The sequence below is a fragment of the Dermochelys coriacea genome, chromosome 8, assembly GCF_009764565.3.
Source record: "Dermochelys coriacea isolate rDerCor1 chromosome 8, rDerCor1.pri.v4, whole genome shotgun sequence".
Lineage (NCBI taxonomy): Eukaryota > Metazoa > Chordata > Testudines > Dermochelyidae > Dermochelys > Dermochelys coriacea.
In genome coordinates this window covers 13,896,202-13,924,163 of record NC_050075.1, presented here as the reverse complement: position 1 = coordinate 13,924,163, position 27,962 = coordinate 13,896,202, and the positions used below count along the sequence as shown (strand labels likewise).

Genomic DNA, 27,962 nt, shown 5'->3' with positions numbered 1-27,962 from the left:
AGTCTAATCAATCAGAAAGCTTCTCACTTTGTTCACACAACGATTTAACCTCTTCAAAACCGAAGGCTGGGTGATAAGCAAAACAAGGATGAATGGTTTGAAATGGAGTTGTGAAGTGACATGGATAGGCCAGTTTGCATGAACTGTATGCATTGCAAACACTTTGAGCCTGGAATACAAATACAAGCTCCAAAAAGCATAAATAAATCAGGTTTTTTTCCTTTCTCATTTTCCACCCTTGTACACAGACGATGAATTCCATTGTGGCAATGCAGTCACGCCGGGCCAGACTCTAATCTCAGTTTCATCAGTGAAAATCCTGAGTAAGTCCCCTGAAGTCAAACATTTACACCATTCTAACCAAGGGCAGAATCCAGCCCTCGGTGCTGAATATATGGCTGTAAAACTAAGAAAAAATATTTTTCAAGAGATTTATGGAGCTTACCGTTTGACAAGATTTCCTTTTTAACGTGACTGAATTTCACAATAATGTGTTTAAGGATGCAGAATGCATAGAAGTCTATTTATAAGAAGCCTTTCATAGACATGTTTCATAAAAATGCACTTAAATGATCAGTAAATGTTCTGCGATTAACTAGTAACGTTCTCTGAGGTGATACAAAAAGCAGTTCGTGGTATAAACCATTGGGCAGCAATCTCTTTGGCAACTAAATACAGTAAGCTCAATAATTGGATTAACAGAAACAAATACAAGTAGAAAGAACTAAAGATTTACTAATTCCCCTTGGCTAGATCAACCACTCCCCTTTGGTTTTCTACAGATAAGTCTTTTTCTTACTACAGCTAGTGTCCCATGTCTGTCTCTGTCTCTTTTAAGACTTAGGCCTAGTCTACACTTGCAAGTTACGTTGACATAGCTATGGTGCTCCGGGACATGAAAAATCCACACCCATGAGCACCATAGTTAAGCTGACCTAAGCTCCGGTGCAGATGTGGCTAGAATTTCATTGACCTAGCTACAGCAATTCAGATCAACTACAGCAATGGGAAACCCCCCTGTCCTCTTCTGTCTCTGTAAGAAGCATCTGCACTATGGCACTACAATAGCATAACTACAGCACTGCTCTGCAGCTGTGCCACTGTGGTGCCCATAAGGTAGACGTGACCTTAGGGTCTCATTTAGCCATAGCATAAGTGAGGGCAACCCCCACTGACTTCCATTAGAGTTGTATCTTTATATCAAGGCTATATTTTGTGCCTCTCGTTGCTGCTTCCAGGGAGCATACTACACCCCCCTACCCCCGTTTTGATTTGCTTCAAAAGTCCCTCTGTATTTTGCTACTTGAAGTATTCTTCATCTTTCTCTTTTTCACTCATTTCCTGTTCTTTCTCCATTTCCAAATCATGTTTCTTTTTTGTGCTTTAATACTACCATGACTAGATTAGTCTCTAATTCTAGTTCCCAAGCCCAGACCTTTTCCATCTAGGGCCCTCTTTTGGGACCAAATAAATAACTGACTTCAGTGAAGCTACACCAATTTACACCAGCTGAGGTTTTGGCCCTCCGCTCTGTAAAATATGTTACCTAAGACCAGGTCTACACCAAAAAGTTAGGTCGACCCAATTTCGTCACTCAGGGATGTGAAAAATACAGCCCCCGCCTCCCGTGTGACAGAGTTAATCCACTCTAACTCCCAACATAGACAGTGCTAGGGTGATGGAAGAATTTTTCCATCAACCTAGTTACTACTTCTCGAGGATGTGGCTTAATTACAGTGACAGGAACCCCCCACCCCATTGCTGTAGTGTCTACACTGACGTGCTACTGAGGTGCAGCTGCAGTGCTTCTAGTGAAGAAACAGCCTTATTTCCATGCCCAAAAATGATTATTTGAAACCTCAGAAGTGCAAATACCAGATACACACATGGGAGAACAATAAACCTCTTAAAATACAGACAAAAATGATTAACAGTTAAATATGCTAGCTAGACAGTAGACTAAACTGCATGGAACAACCTTGCAGTGTTGTTAAAATAAGTGTTAAGTGGCAAATGGCACACAGTGTCTCATATGAGTAGTAGCTTGAGTTCCTGTAGGTGAGCGTTCCTATTCCTAAACTTCATGCACAAAACCTCTCTGTTATGATTTTCTGTTTCTTGCAAGGTGAAAGGGCAAGGGAAAAAATAACAGATTTTACAGCAGCAACTGGGGATGATGATACAAAGGACATTGTCTCTCTTAAAAAAAAATTCCACAAGGGAATCCACCTCTGTAATTTCAGATTCATTGATGGAATGACAGAGCCTTGGTGCTTTGACCAAACTGCATTTCTCTTTTCATAGTTTCATACAGTCTGTTATTTTTCTAGGCCATTGAGGTTGGATTATAGTTCCCTTCAAAGTGTCCCTGTGAGTTTTTGCAACCTGAAGGCTCTGGACATAGTTGGATAAGAACTGGTTAAAGGGGAGAGTGCTGAAGAATGAATTGTTGGACTGGAGGGGAGTTACAAATAGAGTTCATCAAGGATCGGTCTTCAAAACAATCTTATTCAATATTTTTATTAATGACCTTGGCACAAAAAGTAGGAGTGTGCTAATGAATTTGCTGATGGCACAAAGTTGGGAGGTATCATCAATAAAGAGGAGATTAGGAATATTATAAAGGAAAATCTGCATGACCTTGAAGGTTGGAGTAACAGAAATAGGATAAAATGCAGTAGTATAAAGTACAGGAATGCATGTAGGGTCAAATAATAAGAGTTTCTGCTATAAGCTGAGGGCTCATCAGTTGGAAGTGGTGGAGCAGAAAGACCTGGGTATGTTTGTCAATCACAGGATGACTTTGAGCTACCAATATGATGCGGCTGTGAAAAACGCAAGTGTGATCCTTGGACATATCGGGCAAGCACTTCCAGCAGAGATAAAGAAGTGTTAATGCCATTGTTACAAGGCACAATGCCATTGTTACAAGGTAAGACTCATTTGGAATGCTGTGTACAATTTTGCTCACCCATGTTCAAGAAAGATGAATTCAGACCGGAAAAGGTGGGGAGAAGAGCTTCTAGGATGATCAGGGAAATATAGGTTCTATCTTATGAAAGGACATTGGAAGCACTTGGTTTGTTTAGCCTACTGTAACAAACCTTGAGATTAATTGATATGATTGATCTCTATAAATACATCTGGGGGTAAACAGCAGAGAGGGTGAAGAGTTATTTAAGCTCAAGGACAGTGCTGGCTCGAGAACAAATGGGTATAAACGGCCTATGAATATTAGCCTGGATATTAGAAGACAGTGTCTAACCATCAGAAGGGTGAGGTTCTGGAACAGTCTCCCAATAAGAATAGTGGAGGAAAACAACTTACTCGTTTTAAGCGAGAGCTGGACATATTTATGAGTCGTACTGTATGATGGGGGATGGGGACTGGCAGCCCTTAGGGTCCCTTCAGGTTTATGTTTTGTGCTTTAAGGCTTCAGATGGTCACCCGAAGGGGTCAGGAAGGGTTTTTTCCCCCTCCTTCCTCTGAAGCATAAGATGGCCACAGCTGAAGATGGGACACTGGAGAGGGCCAAGGCTCTGATGTGGTACCAAGCATTCTCTCTTTCAGGTGCTTACCTAGCTGGGTCTTGTCTACATGCTGAAAGTCTAATGGATCGCTATATGTGGGGTTGGGAAGGTATTTTCCCACAGGTCACACTGGCAGTGACCTGAGGATGTTTTCACCTTCCTCCGTTTTGTGGGGGTGCAGGTCACTTGCCAGGATTATGTGGGTCTCTCTCATTTAATCATTTCTCTGTCATCGAAGTGGGCTCAGGTACTGGTGCACCTCGGTTCCTCCTATTCTCTGTGGCACATAATAGTTATGTCTCCTGTGGGCTGTAACACTTTTGTCTACTTTTGGGGTTTGGGTGCTCAGTGTTAGTGATATACAGGAGGCCAGACTAGATTTTCTTGTGGCCCCTTCTGTGCTTATACTCTATGACAAGAAGGACAGAATGCAGGATGGGGACATAGGCCTCAATCAACCTCTCCTTTCCAGGTGTTGTTTTTCTCCTCCTTTGCCAGTCATCTCCTGTTTTCTCTTGCTTCCTTTACATTAGGCCTAGACACGAGAGGAGGATAATTAATTTATGCCAAAATTATCATAAATGCCACTCCATAATAGGCCACTGGTGGTTAGTCAGCATCTTTGTAATGTCTTTAACTAACCAGGAGAGTCCTCTAACCAGATTATTTTATTCATCATAAACCATACATTCCCCATCACCAAGGAAATGTTCTTTTAAGGTATATGTGGGAAATAATTAGTCTGTTTATGGAGATCTTGGCAGGAAAAGGACCTTATCATCTGGAATGTATTTTCAAAAATTGTATGACTTTCCTTTGGCAATTTGCAGTTCAATCATCAGAGGGAAGAATTCACAACTCCCATTTCTTACAGATAAGCTTCTTGAGATGAAAAAATTAATAGGATAACAATTATTTGCTGGGATAAAATATATTGGATTTGAGATTTATCATCTATATCTATCTTAAACTCAGCTCAGAAAACCAAATATTTGTACAATGCCATGATAGTCTGATAACTGAGGGTTCTGATGACCATGGGAGCAGGCCTATTGCCTTTTCTACAGTGGATGCCTTGTATACAGTTCCTCTGTCTCCCCTCCTATCTGCTTTCTAGCTTGCTGGTCTTGCATGCTCCTCCTTCCTCCATTAGAACCACCACTGCAATGTGCAGATGTTTGAAACTGCAAGTCACAATGTCCTTAGGGTGACCAGACAGCAAGTGTGAAAAATCAGGATAGGGGTAATAGGTGCCTTTATAAGACAAAGCCCCAAATATCGGGATTGTACCTAGAAAATCAGGACATCTGGTCATCCTAAATGGCCTCCAGAATCCCTCTGAGCCTTCCTAAATTGAGAAAACAGATTCTGAATTTGCTACATTTTAGAAGCAGACATCAATCATCTTCCAAGCTGTTCAAGAGAGTAGGCCTACTTTATTCATTCCCTACATACCATAAGAACTGTTGCTACTTGCAGCTGGGTAGCTCCAGTAGCTTCTCTCTCCTCTTCATCTGGTAGACCAAGGAGAAGCATGCCAGGGCATGCAGCAAACCTCAGTGGCCACAGCTTGCCTCCTGACAGCTGAAAGTTGCTGTGCAATGGGAGTACAATAATTGAAGTTTCACATGTCAGACTTCGTATAAACCTTAAACAGACTAAAAGAGTTTTCCAAAAGACTAAATAGATCACTTAACTGATTTGAATGAGTAAGGAAGCAGTTAAGTATGGTATGGAATAAGCCCTCTATTACATATACTATAATTAACCAAATGAGTAGTGGTTAGGTGATGATTAGGGCACATCTAGATATCACAGTGAAATGATGGTTTGTACAGGATTTAAGTCAGGGCACACTTTGGTCCTCTGCAGCTTTGGTTTCCTTCACTCTTTTCATGGCAAAGGTGTGTGTACTTCAGTTCCTTGCTTTACTGGTGTGGTTGTGCCACTGTTGGATTTATATAACACAAATACTGTTCTTCTCAATCTAATGTGTCGTGCTGCTCCCAGTTTGGAATCTGCTCTTCAGTATAACAACAGAGTCATCTTGGCATTAAAGTTACTCTAGTTCTTCTGCGTGTTACACCAGGGCGATCCTTTCACCCTGTAGTTGTTACATTTCAGACAATGATGAAGACTGGCTGGCAGTGATTTTACTGCACCCCAGGCTAAAATAACAAGCACATCAGTGGTGATGAGCAAGCCACAACCATAACAGCAAGGTCATCATTCTGGGGAAAAGTCATCCTGTCATATTCAAAAGTTTCCAGCTGAACTAGAAGAATATGGGCTCTTTTGGAGAGGAAAAAAATGAGATGCACACCATGGAAAACGTTTGCAGCTTTAAGCAACAATTTCAGTGTAATGGAATCCGTGCACTGTCAGTGGTAACAATCAACATTTCAGAATCTCTTGGCATAAAGGGAACAAGCTGAATCAGGCTGAAAAAAAGTTGCCGAATCCAATGCTGAAAGCTATCAGGTACCTTCAGGCACCGTCATTGTTACAGCTCTAAATAGAGGGACCTTAATCGCCACACATGCTGACACTGGCTGCAGGAAGTGGCTCTTGAAAGAAGGAAGGGACATAGGGCGTCTCACTCAGTCCTAAAAAGCAGAAAATTGACTAGTGATGAGCAGAGTTTCCAGGAGAAGCAAGAGAAGTTTGTTTGCTGCAGGGCCTGTGCACCAAAACAAAACATTTATATTCACAGACCCTATGTCTGCAAGCCATCTGCTTAAAAGCAAAATAAAATAAGGAAGGGTAAAAGAAAGCCAGCAGAAATCTCTGAGAGGAAGAGAATTCTGCTTAACTTTTTTTGGCAAGCTGTTCAGAATTCAGCCACTTCTTTGTACTTTATCTGGCACTTGAATTTCTAATCACTGTTTTATTTTGCAGTACCTGTTAGAACTGATTGAAGAGTGGAAACAATTTATTCACATATAATTTACTAGAAAATGAAAAGAAAAAGTTGGTCATATAAACTCTACTGATGTGTACATTTTAAATAATAATAATAAGAAGAAAAACAGGAGACTGACTATTGTAAAAGAGATAAAGAGACATTTAACTCTAAGGGTATGTCTGTACTACCCGCTGGATGGATGGGCAGCGATCGATCCAGCGGGGGTCGATTTATCGTGACTAGTCTAGACAAGATAAATCAACCCCCAAGCGCTCTTCCGTCGACTCCTGTACTCCACTGGAGAAAGAGGCGCAGGTGGAGTTAACAGGGGAGTGTCAGCAGTCGACTCACCACAGTGAAGACACAGCGGTGAGTAGATCTAAGTACATCGACTTCAGCTGCGTTATTCACGTAGCTGAAGTTGCGTAACTTAGATCAATCTCTCTCCCCTCACCCAGTGTAGACCAGACCTAAGACCCTGATTTGGGAAAGCATTCAGGAAAGCACATAAGCATATGTTTAACTTTAAGTATGGACTTAAGTGCCGTTGGTTCTTAAGTGCATGTTTAAATGTTTTCCTAAACAGGGATTTGATTAAGCACATGCTGAAGTATTTTCTCTAATTGCAGCTTAAGTCACCTATTCAAATTTAGAGCTGGTTGGATGTTGTGACCAATAGTCCTCACCTTCTGATGGCAGTTTGGTGGCACAATGGATTGGTGATATCAGTTCAGTTCCTAGTGGACAAGTGTCCAGATCACAACCACCCATTACTTTATTTGGAACCCTCATTGACAATCTTAGCAATGGAGAAAGACTAAATGGATGTAGCAAATAACCTAGCCATTCATTTTGAAAAGTAGCCCCTGCAGATCAGAGATGTGGCACAAGGCTCGGGCAATGCAGAGAAGCTAGCACTAGTGTGTAAATAAAGAGAGGACTTCATTTATTGGAAATTTCAGCTAAGCACTTTTCATGAGCCCTAAATCTACTTATAAATATAAAGGATGACTCCTGTTTAAGTAAATACTAAAGGAAAGCTATTAATTTCTTCACTGCATGCAGTGAAGTAAATACAAGAAGCAAAGTATGAACAGGAGGATGGGAAACAACAAATTTCTCATAGGTAGTAGAAGAAAGATTTCAAGGCATAATTTACAGGCAATTTTGCAAATAAAATATATTAAGAGGAAAAATCCTAGGAAATGTATTTTTGTACACCATTATTTCAAACATTCCTCAGAAACTCATTTTAATATGTCCGGCTCTTAAGCAAAATCTAACTCATTAAATAAACTTCTTTGGCTGGGGAGAGGGTTTTCAAATCCAAGAAAATTTCTTGTCAATCTGATTTAACTAAAAACCAGAATTTTATTCAAATCTATGCTTGAAATACCTATTATTTTAAGTTATCCATGGCTCTCTCCCTGGATTTGTAGAAACTATGGACCAAGTTCTGCTCTCTTTCACCAGGGTTAATCCAGAGTAACGGGACTTCAGTGGAGCTACTCTTGATTAACACTTGTGTAATCAAGATTAGAATTTGGCCCTTGGTCTACATAACATCTGGAGCCAGGTATTCCAATTCCTCCAAATAAAGGTCCAGTTTCAATACTACTAGACTTGTTACATATTTAATGGGTAATTGCAGAAGAGCTGATCTGAGCCTGGATAAGGACATCAAGTGACTATCATGTGAAATCAACGTCTGTTCCTGAGTTTACTAAAGAACAGAAGCAGAGAAAATAGAAAACACAATTCCTATCCATCACATGATTCAGAAGCCTACACTGATAACCCTCTTTCTTCCTCTTAATCAGACCAAGCTCTGGATCACATGATTCTCATCTCCAAATCCTACAGGCAATTTTCATGCCCCCTGGTTCTATTTGATATCAGGAACCAATGAACCTTCTTATCAATTCTAGTAACCCTACTTATTCTTGTGTTACAATCTTATTGTGGTTGTACTTTCCCTTTTTTAGTGTTAATGCATTTCTTTCTGCTGGTACTGCTGGGGATGAGATGGGAACAGAGTGTCATGCCTGAAGAAGTAGGAGATAGCAAGTCTGTTGAGCTGTGTAAATGGAGAGACTTTGCCTAACAGATTTGAAATGACTGACATTCCATAGTACCCTGAATTTCTTCCTGTTGTGGAAGTGGTGAAGAAGCATCTCTGTGGTGAGGAAACAGCCTCTTTTAGAAAGACTGCTGTGAGATATGAGATTTAAATTACTCCTGAAAGTTCAAGATTTCCAACGTTTGCAGGATGAGGAAAAGTGCAGTGGACCAAGGCAGCTGAGGCCATGGGCATGTCAATCTGCTACTGAGATACAACCATTTCTAAGCAGAAGAAACTCATACTTCTCTCTGGAATATAACCCAGTACACAAACAACACAATACGTGAATAAAAGTTCCAAAACATGAAATGCCACTTGGAATGACCAATATAACACAGGGGACTTTACTGGGGACAGAAAAAAAAGGTTCTAGGGAGGGACAAGGTTATGATTAACTAAAATACTGAAAAACAACAATGTAACAAATCCCCACCTCCCTGCATTCACCACTTCACAAAGCCTCCCCCAGCTTCCTCCCTAGCACCTTTCCAGGCAAATGTTATGCTGAAGATAATACCTGTGATGAGTGTTGGCCAGCTCAAATAAAAAAGAAAGGTGTCTTCACCCCTGAGAGGGGCAGGGCCCTCTCCTGGCTCCCTGGTCTGGATTCATGTGGAGGTCTTGCAGTATTTAATTTGAAATGAAAGTGCCAGGGCTCAAACAAGCAGTTACTGGGGTTCAAGCGTTTCTTTTATTTTCATAACGGATGCAGCAAGACTAAAGGGGCTGAGGCTCTAAACAGCCAAGCCTAGAGGTGCTGGTGCTCAGCCCCAATACAAATAAAGCACTGATGTCTTGGCTGGTTCTAGGTAGCCAGCGCCAGGTTGTTTCGCTGCCCCATAGTCCTGGTATCTGCAAAGCTGGCACTTCCTGATCAGATACTAAATCCCACCATCATTAAAGTCCCCTCTGTGTGGGGAGCGGGAGTTGATTAGAGACTACCTAGGCTGTGCTGTTCCTCTCCTCTCTCAGCTCCAAATCCAAACAGTCCAAAAGAGAAACCCAAACTAATCCCTTTGTCTCCGAGACAGCCTGTCTCCTCCCACTGAGGGACTGAGCAATCTTGGCTCCTCCTAGACCCAGCAAACTGTTGATACAAATCACTTGCTCTCCCTGGCTTTTTTAAGAGTTTCCAGTCTATTCCATCCCTGGTGCTGGCAGGGAAATGCTTTCTGGAGCCTTTGGAGTCATCATTGCTGTAGTCCAGAGGGTGGTACCCCTAGAGGCTCAGTTCAGTGTTCCAGGAGCTAGCAAGCATCAAAGGGGGTTACATAAGCAACCTACCTTTCTCTCTTTCCTCTGAAAATAATTTGGGGATTTGGAATTTTATCTGTGACATGTACAGTAGGTTTGTTGTGTAAATTGAGTAATCTAGAATCAGTGCTCAAAGTGTGAGCATTATGGCATGAAATGGCATTTAGGGTATGCAACATAAGCCTGCGTTTGAGTCTAGGCTCAAATCTAACGCCTTGCAGCTACACTAAAACTGCACTAGCCCAGGGCTTAGACCCAGAGTTGTAGGGCTCAGACCTAGAGTCCCAGGACCTTGCAGGGCTGGAGGGTCTGAGCTTGAGTTAAGCTGGGACGTTGTGTCTGAGCCCCATTGCTTTGCAATGTAGATGCAGCCCTGCTTTATTTGGGTCCCAGGTGTTAGCCAGAAATACCCCATACTTCCATGGGACAACTTCCTTAGCCCTCATTATCCCAACAATCAGCAATCCACTTTATTGAAAATGGAAGCCACACCCCTGCTTTGCAAACAGCAGCTGCTCAGGTCAGTGTTAACCCATTCTCTTCTCATCACTGATCTAGAAGCACACTATCAGAGAGCCTCCTGGGTTTGCAATGGCGAGCTACTTCCTGGTAACAAACAGAGAGGGCAGTAAAATTTTCCCACAGTGCTCCATAGTCCTAGGGCTAGAGTAGCCACATTTCCGGGAGGCGAGGGGGAGGGGGAAAGGGGTATGCTAGAGATTCTGGGATATGGTTACTTTGACTCGGGTCTGCAAACTGCAGTGTGGACACTAGAGCCCTGGGTTTGAGCACAGGTTAGAAAAGTCTTAACACAGAGATAAAATACAATGTAGACGCTCAAGTCCAGGGTTCCCTGACATGGAATAATGGGCATACATTGAAGTGTAGACATACCCACAGGCACCTTTTGCTTTATCGACCTATTGATGGCAGGGAGGTGAAACAGCAGCTTCCATTGCTAACTAGTCTAATCCTGACAATGTTCTCACTAATTTATTGTACCTAACTCTAGTTGTTCTGTCAAGAATCCCACTGGAAAATGCCTGTACTGGTAGGAAAAATGGAGCTTGAGATTTCCTAGCACCTGATCTGCAAATACTTACACATGTGTACCTTTACAAGATGAGTAGTCCCATTGAAGTACAGTGGGCCTATTCAAATGACTTAAGTTATATACATGACTAAATGCAGACAGGGTTAGACATTCAGGAGTCCATATTATAAAAACCTGTAAGAGAGATGGTACCAGAGTACTCAGAGTCTGAGGAAATGACATACTTAAAATACTCTGGGGATGCCAGGGACACAAGACTTGGCATATCTGAATGGTCCCTGTAGTACAGCATCCTGTCTGACACTGATCTATTATAAGATGTTTCAACAGAAGGTGAAACAACCCATCATACAAATGAGTAAATGTACAGTGCTCTGATATGGGCAGAAATCTCTTCCTTACAGTTCATTACCAGCATGGGGATTCCAAGTGAGACATTAGCACTCAGATATCAATTCCATGGTCTTAATAGTTATGAAGCTATCTGTCACAGGTTGTTCTAAGATGGAGCAGGGCCAGTGCCCCTGTGCCACATCAGTTGACCCAGATTAGGCTTTAAAAGAGGGCAGCTGGGCGTGGGGAAGGAGGAGACAACCCAGTGTGAGAGACCTGATGAGTCAGAAAGCAGGGCTGCCAAAGTCTCCTGGGAGGGGAGGCAGTGAGATCCTGAGATGTAAAGGGTGAACAGAGGAACTATTTGTTTGTTTGTTTGTGTAAGTTTGGGCAATAAAGCAATGATATTCTATGATTCTATGAACCTCAAAGAGATTGTGGGTGTGGCAGTGAAGTTCTCAGCAAACCGGGGAGAAGTCCTACCTTGTGACAGTATCCTAACAGGGAATAATAAAGTTTAGCAGGCTAGAAGTAGGATATAGAGCCACTTTTCTCTGGACCAGTGAACTGAATCTTGATGACCGGAGTCACCCACCTTTGTTATCATTTGACAGCTCTTGAAACAAATGCAAACTGATCTCAGCCTAGTTCTTAGTGCACAAGCCCGCACATAAAAACAAAAATCAAAAAATCTCCCCATCTCAACTGGCCTCTTTGCTCTTCCTCTCAGCTGAGGTTTAACAGACTGAGTGAGCAGGATGGCTGGACCATTCTCTCATTCCTAGAGGTAAGGAGTAAAGCACATTGGGACAGCAGTTTGAGGACGCTTGAATCACAACTGCATATGCTGGACTTTTGCAGGGATTAAATAAAGGACTTCAGTTACCTGTGTTCTAGAAGATTAATGGCTCAAGTAAGATTTACTGAAATACCTTTGTTTCAGAAGAAAGGAAGACTAGAAAGCTTATAAAGCAGGAATATTATGCTCAATTAATTGTTCGTTATCACATGAGGAGAAATGGTTAAATAAGATATCCAGCCAAGTCCCTTAATTTTCTTTTCCTCCCTTTCTCTTTCCTTGAAGAAAATTATACCTGCCAATTCATCCCCTGCCTAATATTTAACAAAGGGAAATGTGATCGATGATTGCTAGTAGCTGTTGGTCTTATCCCTGGACCTAAAGGGGTGAAACTAACCCACTATTCTTCTCTCACCCCTTAAAAGCCTTGGAAGCATGATGTTTATAGATAGCTGAGGAGAAAAGGAGAAATTTTCTATTCCCTAAAGGCTGCTTTTAAATAACTCTTACAGAGAGAAAATCCAGCAGCTCATTACTTCTATATCCTGAGCATCTTCTGGACAGAATTGTATTAGCACTTAGTTGCAGGGCCCAGGGCGAACTGGGCAAAATCCCAGGGCGCTGTTAGAAACGGGGCACCTCTGGAGCAGAGGTGACCCTCTCCGTGCTGCTCTGCAGGTGTCTGCAGCCACACGGCTCCTGCCCCCTGCCTTGGAGCCACCCCTGTCCAACTGCTGCCAAAGCTTCCTGTTTTCTATCAGGGCGGGGGAAGGGAAAGAAAGGGCACTGAAGTCAGGCTGTCTCCTGTCCCCCCCCTCACCCATATGCCCCATCTCCACAGAGCGGGGGGACAGGACTCACCAAGAGTGGGATGGATCTGCTGTGTCTAAAGGTGCTGTGACTTCAGATTGGTGAGTGCCACGCGCTTAAAGGGGCAGCGCGCAGTCTCTCACAAGCTCCCCCAGCTCACACACTGTGTCTCTTTCACATTCACCCCGTCTATTGTTGTTGTTACTTGCTGGTACTTCCTGCAAAGCACATGTATTCTCTGTAATTTTAGTTTTAGTTTTTTGACTGGTCTATGCATTTCATAAAGAGAACTTTATTTCTCTCCTATGCTTAAATTTAATTCTTTGAGTAGTGAGTTCTAAAATGCCTAACCTGTCCTGGCTGGAGTAATTATTATTATTACTTTTATGATCATATTGTGCTTTGTCATTCATTATTTAAAGTGGTACAATCAAATAATAGTATCCTTCTAGAACGTAACTTTAGCTTGTACAACCTTAGCAGTGCCAGTTTAAAAAACATTAGCTAAACACATAACTTTAGACACTGGGCAAATGAAGGTTGCTTATTTTCAAATTGTATTTTTAGTTATATCTGTAAAATACCTTGCATGAAAATCAATGCAGTTCCAACTATGATAATAATAGCAATGATGGAGTCAAATGTTAGTGAGTCACATACATGATTGTGATCAGTAAACATAAATGCCAAAATAATTAGAAAAATAAATTCCCTCGCTTAATAAAAGAGAAAATAAAACTTAATCACATATGTTAAAATTATGTTTTTAGTGAAAAACAATTGACTAAAATAGAGTAGATAATGGCAGTAACACAGTGTGTGTCTGTTAGAGAAAGTAAGCAGATTTTATTTATTTCTACTAAAGATAGCGTACAAAGTATCAAATGTGTGTTTCTAATATCTGTTAAAGCTCCAGAATTGATGCCTCAAGGTTTGGGATTGGGACTATATTGCTGTATTATCTCCTGATTGTTCTAAATTTACATATAAACTTTTAACACGGCTTTAATTGGAGTTTGTACATATTTTGTTTTTTCTTTAGAGCGCTCCTGCCAGCAAATTCCTAAGTTATTATCTGCAAAAACCCTAGAGTTTTCAGGTGTCTAAATAGTCCCTGGAATCATGGTTAAAGTTTCCTCCCACCTTCCAAAATCTGAAATGGTGCTCCTTGTGAGCCAGGAGTTGCCAGAGGGCTGCAGGAGGGCCATGAGCTCTGGCAAAAGGCACAAAACTGAACATCCTAGCTCCGCTCCTTCCGAGGCCCCACCCCCTTCCTCGCCCATTCCTCAAAACCCCACCCCACACTCACTACATTCCCACTCCCTCCATGCTCGCTCTCCCCCACCCTTACTCACTTTCACTAGGCTAGGGCAGGGGGCTTGGGGTGTAGGAGAGGGTGAAGGCTCTGGGGTGGAGCCAGAAATGAGGGGTTCAGGGCATGGAGGGGGCTCTGGGCTGAGGGATTCAGAAGGTGGGAGGGGGCTGTGGGTTGAGGAAGGGAGTTGGGGTGCCTAATTTGTGCCAGGGCTGAGCTCTGGCATCTTTCAATACAAATTAAACACTGGAGGAGGCAATAGGGCCCAGAGGTGATGGGGGGTGGAGGGGGAACCCAGGGAGCCTGGAGTGATGGGGTGGGGGCACCAAAATACAAGTTCGCCATTTTCACTAAGGCTGGACCTGGAAGGGCCTGAAAAGCAAAGTCCGAAAGGCAGCCTTTGGCCATTGGTTTATTCATTTGTTTATGTGCTAGAACACAAACCTTATTACTTGCAACAGCATTTCATATAATTTGCTTAATGCACTAAAATCAATAGGTAACCAATGTTAACACATCGCAGAAGAAGTGATGTTACTTGTTTACTGTATTAAAAGAAAAGAGGAAAACAACGTTCAGAGCCAAATCCATCTCCTGTCAACAGGGAACACTCTGGGGAAAATTCAGTGCTTCGGGCTACGGTGCTGCACCTGCTTACTCTGAATTTGGCACACTGGGTCAGAGGGAGCAACTGAGGGGATTTCTATCTTGGGGAGACAGAATGCCTCTGAGCGGTCAGAGGAAGTGCACTCGCTCCTGTGCCCATTTGTGAGTGAAGCTTCCCCCCGCCCAGCTGACTGGTGCGTGGGAGATCAGAACCATGGTATTACCTCCTCTATACTCTGGGAAGAGAGCAGCCCTTGTGCTCTCCAAAATATAGGGATGTCAGTTCTGCCCAGGGCCGGATTTACACCTTACGCTCCCCTAGATGCAGCATCTTCAGCGTCCTCCGCCCCAGCTGATCTTTGTGTTTTCCATTAAAAATGAATGGAAAATAAATACACATAAATAAAAACACAGCCTCCCTGGGAAGGCATGATACCCTCAGCCATGCACGGCACTCCCAGCCTAAGCCAGGGCGCGGCCCACCCATCTCCAGTGAAGCACAATGAGGAGGCTCTTTCCCACAGCAAGTGGTCCCCGGGTGTCTTCCGTCCCTCCTGCAGCCCAGCACTCTTGCTCTGCCCATGCCCCACCCTTTCTCTCCCTGGCACGGGAGGAGGCAGTGGGGTGGTGGAGATTGGGAAGGGACTGGGACACCCACAGCACCTTCAGCAACTGCCCTGCTCGGCTGTGGCTCACAACTCCCTCAGGTGGGTTGATTCGGAGGCTCACCCTGCTCCAGCCCCACACGCTGGGTGGCCACCAACCCACATCAGGAGCCCGTAGAATCAGATGCTTTGTTGAAACTCTGAAAGTATATTTTTAGGATTGTAGAACTAGTTCAAGTTCTCAATCCTTTGTATCTTGTAATTTAAAGCTTTTTATCTCAGTGGTGAGTTCATTTAAATATATATATACATATACATACACACACACACACAATCACACACACAGAGTATATTAAAATAAGGATCTATTTTGATGTTTGTGAATGAAGTTTTCATTCTCACCCTCTTTGCTCTTTTTGGCACAATAATTTTATTATTGTTATTCCCCTATCCCACTCTACTCCACTTCACCTGTTTCACCATGGGAGTTTTTCTTTTTACCCCATCCCTCTCCAGGTTCATTTCTCTCTAGAAATCATTTGGAAGTTTTAATGCCAAGAGCTGAAAACTGCTTCATACTTGTGCCATGCTTCAAATAGCCATAAAGGAGGCTGTTCTTAATGCTTGTCAGTATTCAGGAGTGTATCTAAGGTCTTTTGTAACAAATAATTTAGGTTTGTGTGGCAAACTGAATGACAGCTCAAAGATGCTTCTGCTTTTGTGGCTGACACATGGCAAGTATGCAGTGTTGTTGTAGCCGTGATGGTCTCAGGATATGAGAGAGACTGGGTGGAAGCGGTAATATCTTTTAGTATATCAGATTTGTGACCTCAGCTTACTAGATAGATGAAAAATTCTCTCTCTAAGCATCAAATTTCCATTAATGTTGCACGGATATCAGTCTGTTGATTACTGGATCTGAATATGGCTTAAAATAGGAGCTGCTGTGACTATTTGTCAGTTTGCATAAATATAACAAAAATACAGCTGATGTATGATGCACATAATAGGATTTCAGCATAGCTTCAGAAATGTGGCAGTACACACCGCAGGAGACATTTCTTTCTACATGTTGCTCATCACTTTCCCTTTGAAGCTGTGAACACTGGGAATCAAGAGGACACATGTTTAAAAATGACACATTACAGACACTACAGCAGAGGTTCCCAAACTTTTTTTTGCTGTGCCTCCCCTTCTCCATGGGAATCATGTAACAACCCCCTCCTCCTGGGAACTCCTGCCTGTCTGGGGCTGCAAGTGACTCATCGAGGGGAGCTAGTGGCTCAAGCCCAGGGTGGCAGTAAGATCCAGCTTGCTCTATCCCTGGAGGAGCCCAGAATTGTGCAGAGTGGACTGGGCTCCTCCTCGCCTTCCCTTCCCCTTGTGTAGAGCTTGGTGCTCTGGAGGGGTTTAAAATACGCAGGGCTGTGGCTGGCCGGGTGCCCAGGGCAGGGCAGCAGCAAGGAGTGTACAGGGAGTCCCTAGCACTCAGGGCGAGGGAGAGCAATACAACAGGCTGCTGCCGGGGTGGGGCTGTGCCCCTTCTCCTCTGACAGCTGTGGACTCCCTGCTAGCTCTCCCTACTGCTGCCCTGGCCTGGCCACCTGAAGCCCCACATCTCCCTGATAGTCTCATTGTGTCCCCGAGTTTGAAAATCAATGCGTACAGCAAAACCTGCTCTTGGGGCCAAATCCTGGTGTCATCATAAAGCCTGAGAAGCCATACAGTTTGCTGAGGTGTTTTGGGAGAGAAATCCTCCTTTGCAGGCCAGAGAGGAGCTGTTACCGCAGCTTTATTGCTCCTGTCACCCTGGAGGAATGGCCATTGCAGCCATGGAACTGGTTCTGCAGTCACTCAGTCTCTCTTCCCTCTCCACCTCCATATTCCCCCTGCACTGCTCCCTGCTATTCAACCCTATCCGCCAGGTAGAACAGCAGCACAAGTTCCAGTACACCCCCTAATAATTATTAAATGAGATAAAAGGCGGAGAAAAAAGAAAACATGCGAAAAAACTGTGGCAAAGAAATAAAATAAAAAAGGTATTCTCGTCAGTAGTTAATACACCAAAACCCAAGATGGCCCACTTGAGCAAACATTCCTTCTGTCCAAAATGCTTTGGTACGCGTGTTGCCATTTTATCCTTCTAAAGTAGTATATAAAATTGTACACCTCCCATATATTTATTATCTCTAAGACCCCTTAGTGGAAAAGCTGGTTTCTTAAAACAGCCTCTGCCTTCCCCCTCCCGTGGCCCCATTTTTATGTATAGTATCCAAAAATGCTTTTACAGGGTAGATTAACCATGTCTCACATTTGTCCTCTCAAAATCCTTAGCAAAACAGATAATTTCAGCAAAAATTTTAGAAAACTAGAACATTTTAGGGTCTAAATTTTAGAAACAGCCTCCACTTCTGCAGAAAAAAAATTGTGCCAGCAAATAATTGTGCCTATAATTTTGCACTCACGGCTAATGCAAATTATAACAGACCTCTAACTACTTGAATATGCAGGTACAAATGTGTAGTTAGGATTAGATCTAGATCCTATCATATGGGCCTACAAGTAACTGTGTTTACATTTAATTTTACTGATGCAATTTTGCATCCATAAGTTATTGAAAATACTATTATTTGCATGTGCAAAATTTCTTCAATGAACTCTGCTGGTATGTATCAAATAATTATTTGGGATATAGCATTCAGCCAGCTTTATTCATCAGTGAGTCATCCATACACATTTATAAATATTTAGATATTCCAGTCTTGCAAGAGTGTATGAAGACATATCACTACGTCACCTTTGAAACACTTATTTTACTCAACACTGGAAATTCTTACATCTAAAAACAGAGATAACAAATCAATGTCCCCTGAAGAACATTTTTAAATTACCAAAGCACTGTATTTTAATGAGTTTTCTTTGCAATTTGTACACAATAGATTTCCAATACCAACTTGTAATTAGTTCGTTTTCTCCAATCATTATGTATTAAGTCCACTAACATTTTCCAGCTGGTATCTTTTGAAATGAAAGGTATTTGGAAAAATTACTATGTTCTTGCAGTTGACATATAAATGCATTGGCACTAGTGTGCATTTGATATTGTGGAGTAAGACAAAACAGTCAAACTGATACAGAGCATGAAAATTTGTTCTTACATCAAAGTTTCTGGCTTTGACTGCAAATTTTGTCCAAAAATTTTTGACCCCACAAATCTTAAAATAGTTAAAATAAATAAAATTTACCAAGTCTAAAAACTTCTTGGCGATTCTCAGTAACAGTTACTTCACGAGACTCCCTGTTCATCCACAGACAAATCATGTTGTCACAATGTATAAGATTTATATTGATCTAATTTGCGTGTACAAGCTCAGAATGTGAAAGCATTCCCAAATTTTGCCCAGGGAAACGTGTTCATTCCATTGGCAAACACAGCTCTTTACACTGAACATCATTTTGCTTTGAGCATAAAATGTGGTATTTCCCTAATTTTGCTCGAATGCAATGGTTTGCTTTTTTTTAAAAGAGAAATTTAATTAGATTTGCAGCAAAAATGCTTTCTTATTGCAAAGTGGAAGATTTTTCTCCTTTGTGAAAATGCCTTTTCCTTTCACAAAACACAGCAAAATTATTGAGAATATACAACATGTTACAACAAAACCACACTTTCACAGCTTTGCTGAAGCAGTGAGTAGCACGTTACACCCTAATGGAACACAGCAAGATATTTTTCATTCCCAACACAAAACTTTGCAATTTTACATTTATGATAGGTTTCAGAGTAGCAGCCATGTTAGTCTGTATACGCAAAAAAGAAAAGGAGTACTTGTGGCACCTTAGAGACTAACAAATTTATTTGAGCATGATGCATTCTGATGAAGTGATCTGTAGCTCACGAAAGCTTATGCTCAAATAAATTTGTTAGTCTCTAAGGTGCCACAAGTACTCCTTTTCTTTTTACATTCATGATAGTTTCACTAAAATGCAAAAATTCAAACTTTGCCAGAATGTGTTTCTATTATGCCAGCAGGCAAAAGTTCAGTTTTTGAAGGGGAAATTACTTTTCACGTCCATTCAACTCCACCCTACATTCTATGTGGCAAAAGACACCAAAAGCCTCATGCCCCTTTTAGAGGATCTGGGGAGAAGTTACACACCAAATACTGTATTTAGACTGGAGAAAACCCACAAATCCAAATTCTTGTAGGACTCATAATGTGCATGGACCAGTAGGAGATGCTCTGGTTACTCCACTGGATGGAGACCCACTGACTAATAGGAATAGCATGAATTACAAGAGGATGAACACACAAACAGCCCTGGAGGAAATGGGAAGAATGGGCTTTGGGGAGACACAGAGCCCTGGGACGACAACTCTGAGGGACAAAGAATACAGATATGTAAAAGGCACACATCACTGGCAAAATGAGGGCACAGCTCCAGAGACAGAGAGCCCAGGGGGAGAGAGACACTGCTGGAAGGGACCCAGAGCTCTGGGGTTTATGGGACAACAAAGGTAGGGGTAATGCTGGTTTCCTCCACACACGAGTGTGTACACACACACACACACACACACACACACACACGCACTTTTTTGTGGTGGACGAACAAATGCCTTCCTGCACCCAACTAGACAAAGGAATGCAAAATGTGACTCACTCTGTGTGAGCATAAGAAGTGCAGGATCAAGCCCACTACAGAAATTCTGATTACTTTATGCTTCCCAGGGCTTCCAAAATGTTGCTGCAGTCACTGGAAAATACTCAGCTAGTAAATGGTGTGACTTATCACTGTACATAGATATGATGATTCATAGATACTAAGGTCAGAAGGGACCATTCTGATTATCTAGTCTGACCTCCTGCACAATGCAGGCCACAGAATCTCACGACCCACTCCTACAAAAAACCTCACCTATGTCTGAGCTATTGAAGTCCTCAAATCGTGGTTTAAAGACTTCAAGGAGCAGAGAATCCTCCCTCAAGTGACCCGTGCACCATGCTACAGAGGAAGGCGAAAAACCTCCAGGGCCTCTTCCAATCTGCCCTGGAGGAAAATTCCTTCCCGACCCCAAATATGGTGATCAGCTAAACCCTGAGCATATGGGCAAGATTCACCAGCCAGATACTACAGAAAATTCTTTCCTGGGTAACTCAGATCCCACCCATCTAATATCCCATCTCCATCTGATGTATGGAAGGGAGATCAAATTTTCAAAATAAAATAGTAGCGAAATCAAAATACTTACTTTTGTGCATCTAGCATTTTGTGAGAATTTCTTAAATTCAAACTAGTTTGCCGAACTTTTTTTTTTTAACAGAAAGTATAGGACTGTTCTGCTAAATTGCTTCTAATTCACTCTTCTGGGAGCCACAGAATAAACAGTATCTCCGAAAAACCCAGCTGCACATTTTATTTTTTGAGGCAAACAGGGCTCAAAAGTAGTTGCCTCGGTCAATTTGAAGGGAAACTTCATTTCTTCCCCTGGGTGCCTAGCATCATCCTCTACCACTGCCTCAGTCTGATCAATCTGATCTGGGAGGCTGGAACTCCCTTGCTTGCTACAGCATGTTTGAAGTTAAGATACTGCATAACTCACAGGAGAAACAAGTCAATGTTGGTAAGTTAATGAATTATTTCCCACCGCGCACTGATATCTGCAGCCCCATGGAAGAAGACCACATAGCAAGAAGAAACAGCCTAAGGGGCAGACCATGGAACATAAACTCTCAATATTTTAGAACGATGATGATTTGATCCTGCAGATATAACAGCTACAATATTATGGCTTAAGAGGAGCACATCTAAAGCAAAATGCCTTATATCACAATACAGTTGTCCAATGTAATTAAGCAGACCTGACCAATCTTACCAAAGTATAGAGTAACAAGCATCCAAAAAACCCACAACATCCCACTGACCAGGAGCACAGATGGGTATAAACTTAATCTAAATATATAATATAGAATTGCTATTTTTACATTAGAAAGCCATGCGCCTCATATGTTCAAGGATATATGTATTTATATAGGGGCATGTGTGCTATATAAAGTATATATATAACTTTTCTTTAGAAACGTGAGTCTCAGAGAGCTAGTAGGAAAAGTCGCACAGGAAAAAAAAATCTAAGGGAAAAAGGAGTTCAGGAGAGCTGCCAGTTTTCAAAGAGACAGTATTAAAGTCATAACCACAAACTACTCCAGCACAAAGAAAAGATATGGAGAATGGTAAAATGTCAATATGGTTTCATCAGGAGCTCTCTAATGACCTGAAAAACAAAAAGGAATCCTACAAAAAGGGGGAACATGTACAAAGTGCTAAGGATGAAAAAAAGAAGAATAGCACAAGTGTAGGTCCACTATTGAGCAGGGAAGACGAGTTTAACATGGATGACACCAAGAAGGCTGAAGTGTTTAATGCCTATTTTGCTTCATTCTTCACTAAAAAGGTTAATTGTGACCAGATATTAACACAATTCATATGAACAACAAGGGGGAAGAAACACAAACCAAAATAGGGAAAGAACGGGTTAAAGAATATTTAGAGAAGTTAGTTGTATTCAAGGTGGCAGGGCCTATTAAAATTCACCCCAGGGTACTTAAGAAACTAGCTGAAGTGAATCTCAGAGCCACTAGTGATTAGCTTCAAGAACTCATGGAGGACAGGTGAGGTCCCAAAGGACTGGAGAAGGGCAAACATAGTACCTGTCTTTAAAAAAGAGAACAAAGATGATCCAGAAAATTAGAGACCACTCAGTGTAACTTCAATAGCTGGAAAGATATGGAAATTAGCATACAACAATTTGTAAGCACCTAGAGGATCATACAGTTATAAAGGAATAGATAGCATGGATTTGTCAAGAACAAATCATGCCAGACCAGGATCTTAGCTTACAGAAGTTAATATGCCCTTATTCCTTATTCTCCCATTAAAAGGAGCTACAGCCACTCAACCTGGGAATATACAAGAAACTCAGGCCCAAATGCATGGTCTGACAACATTCACAGAGCACAAGATTCATCATGTGGCTACCAGATTTCCCTCCCTTATGGCTGCAGATTAGCTAAATTCTGTTGCCAATGCTTCCCCTTCCCACCCCCACCCGCCCATGGCTGCTTTTTCTTTACATCTCACAGGGAGTTCCTTAATGCAGCTCTAACTGGCATTACCCTTCTCAACAATTTGCCATGGAGTTTAATTTTCTTCCCATAGGTAGAATTCAAGAATTCTACATAGCATGGCTGTTCCCTAGATTTGCCTCTCCCAGGATTCTGCTATAACCAGAGACCCTCCAGTGACATGGTGTTTATGTGGATGAGCTTCTAACTGGGCTTAAGCATCCCACTTAGGCTTGTGCTCCCCTCTCATGCTAATTGTAGGGCCCTTTTTTGCTCTTCTACTCTTGTTAAGATCAATACAGTATTGATGCTTTATACAAATATATTGTACACGCACACACTGTTAGACAATAGACAAACATATAGTGCAGGTCCTAAATAAATTCCATTGCTTGAGTGTGTAATTCCAAAGTAGCAAACGTTTTCCTTTAACATTTTATTAATACTAATGACTTTAAAGAGGGCTTTACAAACATCATCTATAGAAGCCTCACAACACGCCTGGGAAGGAAAGAGGGAAGTATGATTATCTCTGTTTTACAGACTATGACACTCAGGCCCAGAGGCTTTTAAACTTGCCCAAGGCCATACAGTGAGTCTGTGGCAGACCTAAAAGTAGAAGTCTTTCAGTCCATTAAGTCACTCAGTCTCCTTTGTGCATTTTTAATGCACATTAGGGATGCGTGAAGAATTAGAGTTTTAGAACTGAATCAGAACCAGAAAGGACAGGGGGAAAAAAATTCAAAACTGATTTTCAAAACAAAGCATGGGAATGAGAAAGTCAGAATGAGAAACATTTTTACATTTATAGACAGATGGGTTCCTATTTGTTCCCCCCTTTTTTCCTGCTCTACTGCCACTAGTTTGTACTTTAAAATGGTCTGATCCTGTCTGCAATTTGTTCTTCGTTCATTCTCCTGCAATGATTGTTCCTCCCAAACTACAGCTGTGCATTTAATGTGGATGTACTTAGAGATATATGTATCTCTCTCTGTAAAGTGTTTATATGTAAAATGTTTTGAAATATGACAAGGATAATCAATGCATTGACTGAAAAACAAGTATTTCACTTTTTTCTTTTGAAAAGTATTCATTCAAATTCTTTTTTCCTAGCTAGAGCATTAAGCATCTCAAAATCTCACTATTCATGTACTAGAAAAACTACTATATAGCAGGCTTTCCCAGGGCTCCACTTTGACAATGCCCAATGACAAGCATAGGGCACAGAAGGCAACCTTTGAGAGCCATAAGTGCTTTGAGATTTGGAAATTATCTTGTGTCATAATTTCTGACCTGATCTAATGACATATTCATACTGTATCGAGCAACTTCAATCAAAAGCTTTCTAAACCCAGTGTGACCTACCGGCAATAGTGGAACTGTTTTAGGATAGTCAAAGCAATCTCTAAAGGGCTGTTTTTTGCTTTCCTATAATCTAATGAAATGCAAAGCCAAGCTGTCAAAAATGAATGTCAGTTTGAAAAACCCAATGAGCTATAATTTAACAGGATTTCTATCTCATTGTTAATAACCTCTTATTAACTAAAGCAATATTGACAAGATAAAGCAATTTTGACTGAATACATGTTTTCCTTGTCTTTGTCATATTTGTATTACTAATTGACCTGTCCACATTGATGATATAATATAGAGCTAGAGTTTTCCCAGACAGTTTTGCATCTGCCAACCTACTACTCTCTCATTTGGGAATGACAAAGGTAAGGCCAGCAATGACATACCTAATTTTAACTACCTCCAGTCTGACACAGTTCCTGAAGAGCTACCCAAAAATCACTCATCTGGGCATGTTCAACATCCTACTCAGCTGAGTAACATGCTTCCCAAATTACTAGATTGTTTCCATGCTTATTAATTAGATGTTTTCTCTGCTCTCGTTCTTAAAACAGCTAGGCCTATTACTACTTGTTATTCATTTGTTGAGTTTTATGAAAGAAAGATAGAAAGTAAGAAGCAGGCAAACACATAAAACAGCCAAGCTAGCACCTTACCAGTGTTCTTCACATTTCCTGGGATGTGGACATCTTGAAATAATCAAGTTACAGCTGGGATTTTTTTCACTATGTCTCTTGAGCCTGGATGTCTGATAAGGTTCAATAATCAGAGATTGGAAGACACCCACAATTTGCTTTTCTTGCAAGACCCATCAGGAAAATATTTATACCGCTTGACATGTTATTTATGTATGATCAGGAAGAATTTAAATATTAAGCATTTTTCTCCCTTGCTAACAGCTATTTAGAGCAATTTACATGAATGCAAACAAACTCAGAGGGATTGTACTCAGTGGATTAATTAAAAGGACAACATATCTTTCAGAAAAGCAGAATAGAATGATTAATTTAGAGACAAAGTGAGATATCCATTATTTTGCCCATAATCCAAAAGTGAGAGTTAATTCAACACTTGTATGTAAATAGTTTATTTAAAACATCTGTTAAATTAGTACCTATTAGATACTAGTAGCTTGAAACCAGAACCATTCCACTTTTCAGGAAAGATAAGTTATGCAATTACTCTGGTGCATTCATTTACAACTGATCAGCATATCATAATGTTAAAAATACTTTCTGGACAGTAGTGTGGGGAGGAGGGGGGAGAGAGAAAGCTACCAAGCAAGCATGAGAGAGGCAGACCGACAACTTTGTAGCTCTTACAGAAATGCCATGGGAGTTTTTAAAATGAACTATGATTTTAAAAGCAGCAAAAGAATGACACAGTGGAGAGTTCAGCTCTTCAAACCATGAAGGTCATCTTTGTACCTCCATTGGATTAGAGCACTGTACAGGTATATGGTGCATTGGGACAAATTTAACATAACGATTTTGGGGAAGGATAAATTAGATTCAGACTTTATGATGTCATTGAATTCTGATAATTAGATTTCACAGTCCGTTGAACAGCCATCTTTGCAAGCCTATTGCCATCATTCAAAAGTGATTGACTTAATTCATATAGATCTAAGCAAGAGAGATGCCAATGCACTGGGTCTATGCACTGGGTCTATGGGTCCACATCTATGAAAAAGATGGAGGATGTTGTACCTTTAAAAGCAGCATTTTGGCTTCCTCTGATGAAGTGAGCTGGAGCTCACGAAAGCTTATGCTCAAATAAATTTGTTAGTCTCTAAGGTGCAATAAGTACTCCTTTTCTTGAAAACCAAACTATGCACCTAAGATAACTATGTGAAGAGCAAACATGTTTGAAATGCATTCTACAAAATCATATTAATAAAATACATTTCCCAGGAAAAGTTGTACTTTGACCAGGATTTTCTTTTTACTTACAAAAGCTGCAAAGTTTCTACAGATACATAAATCATCCCACTTTCTAATTCAGGATGCTGACAAACCATCAACTTATCCTAATAAAAGTTATTATTTGGGGAAATATAAAATGGAGAATAAAGTCACAAAATGGGCTTATTCTGTTGTTTGGGTGGAGAATATTCTTTTCCACAGTAAGTTCTTTTAAAATATCTTAAAGAAAACCAAGAAGTAATACTACAGACATTTTTGAATGCTTATCAATTACTGACTGTTCTTTAGGTAGTATCTCACACCTGTCTGATTTTCATTACCTATTTAAAATTCACTGAACTACAAATCCATTCAAAGCAATATTAGAATTTAGCTTAGGGTTCCTGTGACTTTGAAAACCCTTTGATCCAGATATGCTCCCAAGTAACTGCATGTCAAGTCTTTATAGCTGGGTTAATTCACTTTATAGTCTTCTTAATGTACAAGGTTTTATGTTTTATTGCATATCTATTATTTGCAGCATGAGTTGATTAATTAAATGCATATGTGGTTTAAAACAGGTCCAAGGTGCCAGCTGGGACTAATTTTAGAGCACTTTAAAAATTATTATCCCAAACCTTTTTTAATTTAAAACTTGAAATGAACATAACAGAAGCCACTCACTTTAGAAAAGATGAATCTGTGGAAACAGCAATTCTAAGGTGATTCCATTTGCCTTATTACTCTAGATGGACAAATAATACTGAACATTAGCATGCTATTTCAGGATATGTCAAGTGACTCAGAGCCCACTTCTGCTGCCCTTACTTATGATGAGCATAGAATTTTATTCCATGAGTAATCACTGGGACCACTCATGGAGCAAGGTACTATGTTTAATGTGAGTGTGGGGTGGGAGGTAATATTGAGCTTTTACTTTGCAGTTCTGTAGTTTGTAAAGAGGAATAAGAGGCAGAAGCACCCACCAAAATACTTTTTATCTTACAAATGTTAAATTGACAAGGTCAGAATCCTGTTGGAAATGCCACTAGTTTCACTGATTTCAGTAGCATTACCTACATGCTTAAAGTTATGCATATACAGATGTATCTTGCGAAAATCAGGGCCATAATATCTACACTTTAGAGGGAGGGAGTGAAACTTCATTAATGTTTGTAAAGCCTTTAACATACTCAGATAAACAAGCTTTGTCTAAGCACAAAAAGTATTATTATTTTTGGTAGAAATCAGAAGGGTTAGCTTTGAAGTACCAATACATGATTCATAATGGATACTGTTAATTACTCAAAGAAGAATCCATAAAACTTACCAACCCAGGCAAATAACTGATAACTCAAGAACTTAAAGTTGCACACTGCTTACGTACACCCTGCTGAATCAGAGCCAGTATACATGTTGCAAATGGTTAAACAGGTACAGAGATTTGTCCCAAGATCACACGGCAATTCATTAGCAAAGGTGGAAATAAAAGGTATTTCCAGTAATCCAGCAATATCTTTTAAATACCATTAACAAGAAGCACAACGAAAGCCAACAAAATAATTCATTGCCTGTATCTCTTTATCAAATCCATAAAATTCAGTTATTTCCTGATAAGCACACCTTACCTTAAGGAAACGATCCCCCGCCAATCCTGACCCTCCCATCCCCCCTCATACACATACCATGGAAAGTTCAGAATGAAAACAGCTATTTCAGACACACATTTTTGGAGACAGAACATTGTCCTAAAGGATATTCATATAACACCTGGACTGTAAACCACATTTTGTCATTGCAAAGGAGAGGTGGGAAAGAGCATCATGACTTACGGAATGCAGTATAGAGTTCTTGCAGGGTTAAGTAACCATCATTGTTGTAATCATCAAATCGGAGAAGATCTTCCATCGTGCAATCCAAGAAATCATCCTCTAGAGCTTCTTTCTCCATTAGCTGCGGGAACAGAAAGTTATACTAATGCTGAGTTGCGACACATGGTAATTTTGAAAGAAAATTTACCATTTCAACAAATAAAAATGATATGCTCCAAAAACTGAGAATGGTATAAATTTAATATTAGGAGATCCTAACAGACACAGTGCACATCACAACTAGCAAGGGGTTTAAACTTGACAAGTATTAAAAACCATTATCTTGAAATCAATGCAGGTATTTTTATTTTCCTGTTTTTCATCTTTACAGTCCTATCTGAAATTTTTTGTAGCCATCTATTGTAATTTATGAGGCAATTGGT

The 27,962-nt window shown here is 40.9% G+C and overlaps 1 protein-coding gene across 4 annotated transcripts in view; it reads right to left on the bottom strand.

Moving 5' to 3' along the window:
- Nucleotides 1–27,962, bottom strand: part of FSTL4 (follistatin like 4) — a 493,379-nt gene that overhangs the window by 163,070 nt on the left and 302,347 nt on the right. For all 4 annotated transcript variants that reach the window (XM_043490835.1, XM_038414976.2, XM_038414979.2 and 1 more), the window contains one exon: nucleotides 27,541–27,661. In XM_043490835.1, the coding sequence (XP_043346770.1) occupies nucleotides 27,541–27,661 (121 nt within the window). The remainder of the gene's footprint in view (nucleotides 1–27,540; nucleotides 27,662–27,962) is intronic.